The 6860-nt window shown below is 48.8% G+C and overlaps 1 protein-coding gene across 2 annotated transcripts; it reads right to left on the bottom strand.

Annotated features, from left to right (window-relative positions):
• Nucleotides 1-740: 740 nt before the first annotated feature.
• mrps14 (mitochondrial ribosomal protein S14) lies at nucleotides 741-6638 on the bottom strand. Of its 2 annotated transcripts, none has more exons than XM_042334767.1 (3): nucleotides 6599-6638; nucleotides 4677-4844; nucleotides 741-1446 (listed from the first exon to the last, which is right to left on the bottom strand). In XM_042334767.1, the coding sequence occupies exons 1-3, from the start codon at nucleotides 6611-6613 to the stop codon at nucleotides 1264-1266; spliced, it is 366 nt and encodes a 121-aa protein (XP_042190701.1). In that variant the 5' UTR covers nucleotides 6614-6638; the 3' UTR covers nucleotides 741-1263.
• Between the last annotated feature and the right edge of the window lie 222 nt (nucleotides 6639-6860).

Below are 6860 nucleotides of genomic sequence, written 5' to 3'. Positions count from 1 at the left end.
CAGTAGAATAAATGTTAGATCAGCCATCACATTCAACACAGCTGACATTTTATTAAGTTATCTCAGAGCGCAACTCTGGTCAACAAGAGGGAAAGAAACTGCATGAAAAGGCTATAATTCTGATTTCTCTTAACCTGTGGTATAAATGTTTTACATTGTCATGTTCTAGTAATTCAAAATCTTGTACTTCCCTGTCAATAGATCAAAGTAAACCCCTTGCTTAAAGACTGAACTCTCATGCATCGAGCTCTCAGGCTAGTTTAGATACACTTAAGCATCATTATCAAACCATAGAACTACTTATGTGGTTGAAGCATAGAACTACGAGCCATATACGTGTTCTTGGTACGGCTCACAGCCATCTCACAACAACAACAAGATTCCATTTATTGAGCGCCTTTCACGTCGGGAGGACGTCTCAGTTTCAGCAGAAAGCACCCGTCTCAGATAATTCCCGTTGACAATTTGCTTACAGAGAAGCGTGCGTGGCTATTTAATAACTTGCATTTATGCATTAACAATAACCCGAATAACTAGATATAAGTGACCAATTGAAAAACCATTCACTGTCACACACCTCGGCAGCAGCAACTGAAGACTGTAGAGATCTGTACAGCTGGGAGTATGATCAAGAAACAGACACCCTACAGACAACACTTTAGAGCAAAATAGACTTATTGAAGTATTTGTCTCATGTGTCTGAGCATTAATTCTCAAAGAAAGAAAGCAGGCAGGCACAGTTCCCTTTAAATGTACTTTATTGAGTTGAATTAATGGGTCATTTCAAAGTCACATAACAGCATTGCAGAAAAACAACCTTTGGACAAAGTCACAGAGCATGTAATTGTGGACTCGAGCGTACACGTGGCAACTCCTCTGCTAACGCACATCACAAAGGGCGAAATGTGCACAAACTCCATAAGACTTAAAGGAATACTATTAAAGGGCAGTATCTTCATTTAAACAAAACTGCAGTAAAACTCGCACAAGTCTGATCTGTATAAAGGGTTTAATCGCCCAAGTGGACCATCTGCACAAGTTCTGTTCAATTTTCTATTAAATTCACTTGAATTTAAATGCACCAGTTGAATTAGTAATGAATACCAGGTAAAGTGAGGAGCACTCGCCTTCCATCATTTCTCACATGCAGTTGACCAGCCTTTGAGCACAGCACTGAACATCTTATGGCTCTAGTCTTGGGTGATTCATGCCAATCTGGCCACCCTTTAATAACACCTACAGACCCAGTGGAGATAGGTCCCTCTACCACATGGCTCGCTGAATGCCAGACATCTGATTATGGTCAGCAAGATGGCGGAAGACAATTCTACTGAGACGCCACCTGCGTTTAACAGCTCTTGGCCTGGACGTGAAGATACATCGATTGCGGATACGAACCGGGCAGCTGTCTCTTGGAAGAGCTGCAATTTCTTTATCAGCCACTTCCTGTGGGAACACAGTTGTGATGTGAATAAAGGATGTTCTTTTACATGCAAGACACTTGTATTACTGTTGCTACTGTTCACTTACAAATACACTCTCACAGTACTTTGCAGCAAAAATTCTGTGAAGTGCTTTGGAATGTTTCGATAACGCGGTAGACAGTAAAACTCGCACATGTCTGATCTGTATAAATCGTATAACAACCCTTGACGTGAGAGGCTCTATATGAATGTAATTTGTTGTTGTTCTATGATCGCCTAACTTGTACATCCGCCCAAGTCCCTTTGAATTATTATTTTATTATAAAGCGTCAGCCTGGTTTTATCACAGGTGTTAGCCCCACATTGGGACTTTGTGAATTCAGTCTAGGCTGGCCTAGTGCAGTGCTGGGGTTGCTCTGCATGGTTGGAGGTATCATTCTTCAGATGAGATGTTAAACTGAGGTCTTGGCTGCCTGCTCAGGCAGACATTAAAGATCCTGTGCCACTATTCAAAAAAGCGAAATGGAATTTCTTCTGTTATCCTGGCCAACAATCTTCCGGATAAAATTGGTCGTTCATTTCATGACTATTAGTGGGATATCATATCTTCAAAACCTCTGTTGTGCCACAAGTCTGAATTTTCCTCAGGTTGATATGAACGGAAGAGTAAGAAAGACGATCTTGAACATATTTAGAAATTAACTTGGTCAACACTGCCATCTACTGACAGAAAGTGGATGAGTGGCTGTTTTGTTCATTGCATCCTTACCATCCAGCAAAATCACGTTAATGTGAACAGGATAGCACTATTGCAGTTGCATTTAACCCGGTTTCCTAGGTAGCAAGTATGACATTCTACTCAACTCAATGCAGGAATAGCTGAGCAGTTTGGGCAGGAATAGAAACTTACATATTATGTTCCAACGATGACAAATACATAACCCACTGGTCAGTTATTAAGACACTACGGCTGCAGCAGCAATTCACAATTGCCTTCAGGGGATCAACCTGAGGGAATCAATTAAAGTTCCCTATTTCCAAAATAATAATATCACAATCCGTGGACAGCACTTTTCACGTCAGGAGGGTATCACAAAGCCTTCACTGGATATACCATAAATAATTAATAATAATCCTTGCATTTGATATAGTGCTTTTCACGTCTTCTCGACGTCTCAAAGCGCTTTACAGAATATACTGTAAAGTGAATTGATTGTATATTTGTGGGCAAAACGCGGCAGCCAATTGCGCACAGCAGTGTAATTATCAAACAAAGGGAAATATATTTTACTGAATTCTGTGAGGTACAGGATTTTAACTTTAACTCCTAGGTTATTCTTAGTGTCCTGTTTAGGGTTAGCATTACTTCAAGTGAAACAACATTATCATGACAGAATACAACAAGATTGCATTTATAAGAGCGCCTTTCACGTCGGGAGGACGTCCCAAGGCGCTGTACAGTTGGGTCAGGACCCGAGCAGGGGGGAAATGGTCAGGGTGAGGGGAGGGAAGGGAGGGAGCGAGGAGGGGGTAGAGAGTCGAGAGGGGAGCTGAAGGCACGGTCAAAGAGAAAGGTCTTGAGACCGGCCTTGAAGGAGGAAAGGGAGGAGGCGGCGAAGGCACTGGGGGATGGAGTTCCAGAGCCTCGGGGCTGAGAGGCTGAAGGCCCGGCCACCGATGGTAGGGCGGTTGGGGCGGGGGATGTGGAGCAGACCGGAGCCAGAGGAACGGAGGGTACGGGCAGGTAGGTAGGGGGATAGTAGTTCGGAGAGGTAGGAGGGAGCGAAGCCGTGAATGGCCTTGTAGGTGAGGATGAGGATCTTGAATTCGATCCTCTGGGGGATGGGGAGCCAGTGGAGGCGAGCGAGGGCGAGGGTGGGAGTGATGTGGTCGCGGTGTCTGGTGCGGGACAGTACACGAGCTGCAGAGTTCTGAATGACCTGCAGCTTGTGGAGGGAGGTGGCGGGAAGGCCGGCGAGGAGAGAGTTCCCATAGTCCAGCCTTGAGGTGATAAAGGCGTGGACCAGAGTTTCAGCAGCGTGAGGGGAGAGGTAGTGCCGTAGTCTGGCGATATTCCGGAGGTGATGGAAGGCGGTGCCAGTTGTGGTGCGGATATGAGGGAGAAAGGACAGCTCAGGGTCGAACAGAACGCCGAGGTTCCTGACTGGCTTTGAGAGGTGGAGAGTGCAGCCTTGGATGCTGATGCTGTCAGCGCCTGAGGTGCGGAGGCGCTGACGTGAGCCAATCAGGAGGGCCTCAGTTTTACGCACGTTGAGCTGAAGAAAGTTGTCTCTCGTCCAGGACTCGATGTCGGACAGGCAGCTGTCAGGACATCGGGGGTCGTGGAGTTGAGGGTAGAGGAGGAAAGGTAGAGTTGGGTGTCATCCGCATACATGTGGAAGTTAACCCCATGTCTGCGGATGATGTCACCACAGGGGGAGCATATAGAGGGTGAAGAGGAGGGGACCGAGGACAGAGCCCTGAGGGACACCGCACGAGACAGTGCGGGGGTGGAGGAAAAGCCGTTTGTGGAAACAAAGTGAAGACGGTGGGAGAGGTACGACCTAAACCACTCAAGGACAGGGCCTTGAAGGTTGAGGTGGGAGGACAAGCGGTGGAGGAGGATAGCGTGGTCGACCGTATCGAATGCTGCCGATAGGTCGAGGAGGACGAGGAGGCAGAGGGAGCCCTGGTCACAGATGGTCAGGATGTCATTGGTGACCTTGACCAGGGCAGTTTCTGTGCTATGGGCAGCACGGAAACCCGACTGAAGGGGTTCGAATAATGAATGGGTGGAGAGGAAAGAGCGCAGCTGGGAGGCGACAACTCGTTCAAGGACCTTGGACAGGAAGGGGAGGTTGGAGATGGGCCGGTAGCTTGATAGCTGCGACGCATCAAGGGAGAGAAACTTGCCCAAGGTTTCGCCCTGCCAGGAATCAAACCCGGGTCTCTCCCTTGCGAGGCAAGCGCTCTAACCACTGAGCTACAGGACTCCTAAGAGACAAATTTTCCTACAAGACAAATAAAGACCAGACTGTATTTGTGGGTGAACACAGCAGCCCATTTGCACACAATAATGCTCAACAAACGGTCATGAAGTGAAGGACCAATTTTAATTGGGGGATTCAATCCATAGAACACAACAACCCCCTTTGTCTTCAACTGAATAGTTTTAGATTCCTGCAACTAGAGCTGGAACATCTATAACAAAGTACTCATCTCAATACAGTGCTGTGTGAATGTTGGCAGTACCTGCAGTTCTTTGGGTAAGATTGTGTTTTTTCGGATTGCATTAATTCTCCTCCTTTCGTCTGCGTAATCAAAGGCCATTTTCCTCCTTTTCACATCCCGAAGCATTCGCCAATCGGCATAATAATTCCGAACCAGCTCTACATTTCCTCTTGGGATGCCTGAAAATATCTAGCAAAAGGAAACGCATTGAAATTTCCCGGTAGTGGACTCAATTCTCAAGCAATGGGAATTAAGCCATCACCATAATCAAATACATCTTCAGTGCAGGGCCATCCGAAAGAAGCCCCTTACCTCTTAAGGATAAATACCTTGTATCATACCAGATTCCAAGTTTAGACAAAATAGTGTTATCTTGCTAAATTTTATAAAATAATAACAATCCTTATATTTGGTATAACGCCTTCCACGTCGGGAGGACACCCCAAAGTCCTTCACAGGATGTACTGTAAAGTGGAAAAAACGAGCAGCCAATTTGAACACACTTCCTTTCAAGTGAACTTCAAAGATCCCATGACACTATTGGTCCTGGCCAACAATCCCGCAAATAAACCATTCACTCTGCAGCCGTTTGTAGGACACTGCTGTGCGCAAACTGACTGCCGTGTTTTATCCACAAACCGCAATCACTGCACTTTACAGTAAATCCTGTGAAGCACTTGGCGACATACTCAGGACGTGAAACACTTATCCGATGCAAGGATTGTTATTATTGAGTATTTTCTTCCGGCGTGAAAGTGAGGGTATCTGTGGCAGCCTCGTTGTTCGGTGTCTGTGTGAACTTGGGCTGCAAGTGTCACCAGCGAGTGGGCCAAAATCTACCTAACACTCGCTGCGTTTCTACCGCAAAATCTAACCAATCCCTACAGGCGGCAATGTGAAGCGCTTCGAGCCGTCTCAACGATACACGGTGCAATATGAAACGCAAAGATTATTATTATTAATAAGACTGTCTCCTCTTTGTGGTAACAGAACAGCCGACGATTTGGGCTTCATACTTTTGACACCGGGTAAAGAAAAGCTCTTCAAAAAAAGTGTGTGTGTGGGTGTGGGTGTGGGAATGTTTTGCAGAGGTTTAAATTTTAATTTGAAATAAAAATCACAGTGCAGCAAAAACCCGTCCAATCCGGTACCCGGTCACCGTGAGAACCTGGGGGTGGGGGTGGGGGTGGACAGCCCTCCCACTAGGCCGTCATCCCGCTCCCCCTCTCACTGCTTCCGTGGCCCCGGGAGAAGCCATTAACAAACACATTAACAACAGTCTGTGCCACAAGGAAGCAAACACCCTCCCTCCTCCTCCTCCATCTTCTCCTCCCTCCTCCTCCTCCATCTTCTCCTCCCTCCTCCTCCTCCATCTTCTCTTCCCTTCCTCCCTCCCTCCTACATCTTCTCCTCCCTCCCTCCTCCTCCTCCATCTTCTCCTCCCTCCCTCCCTCCTCCATCTTCTCCTCCCTCCCTCCTCCTCCATCTTCTCTCCCCCTCCTCCTCCATCTTCTCCTCCCTCCTCCTCCTCCATCTTCTCCTCCCTCCTCCTCCTCCATCTTCTCCTCCCTCCTCCTCCTCCATCTTCTCTTCCCTCCTTCCCTCCTCCATCTTCTCCTCCCTCCTCCCTCCCTCCTCCATCTTCTCCTCCCTCCCTCCCTCCCAGACACCAGGCTGTCTCACCCGCCAGGCTGCGCTGCTCACGGAGCCCTGGAGGTAGTTGAGGGCTCTGCTCAGGCCCAGCGCCGCCATCGCCCGTATCGGAAGAAGAGGGGGGGAAAAAAAACAGCCTCGCGCAGGCGCAGTCACTCCATTCTCCCGCGCGCTTCATTTGCATAACGGACCCACCCGCGAGCCAGCGCCAAAGCGCCTGCGCACCCGCCTCATTTGCATACCAGGCGGCCCCTCCCCCCCCGCGAGCCAGCGCCGCAGCGTCTACGAACCTGCCTTATTTGCATAACGCCCGGCCCCTCCCCCCCAGGAGCCAGCGCCACAGCGCCCGCGCACCCGCCTCATTTGCATAACGACCAGACCCACCCCCCCACGAGTTAGCAACATAGCGCCTGCGCGCCCGCCTCATTTGCATAACGGCCAGCCTTCCCCCGAGTCAGCGCCACAGCGCCTGCGCACCCGCCTCATTTGCATAACGACCAGACCCACCCCCCACGAGTCAGCGCCACAGCGCCTGCGCACCCGCCTCATTTG

Source organism: Callorhinchus milii, unplaced genomic scaffold, assembly GCF_018977255.1.
Source record: "Callorhinchus milii isolate IMCB2004 unplaced genomic scaffold, IMCB_Cmil_1.0 Scaffold5, whole genome shotgun sequence".
Taxonomy (NCBI): Eukaryota; Metazoa; Chordata; class Chondrichthyes; order Chimaeriformes; family Callorhinchidae; genus Callorhinchus; species Callorhinchus milii.
The sequence above is the reverse complement of the archived record's forward strand: the minus strand, read 5'-3'. Positions and strand labels throughout refer to the sequence as shown.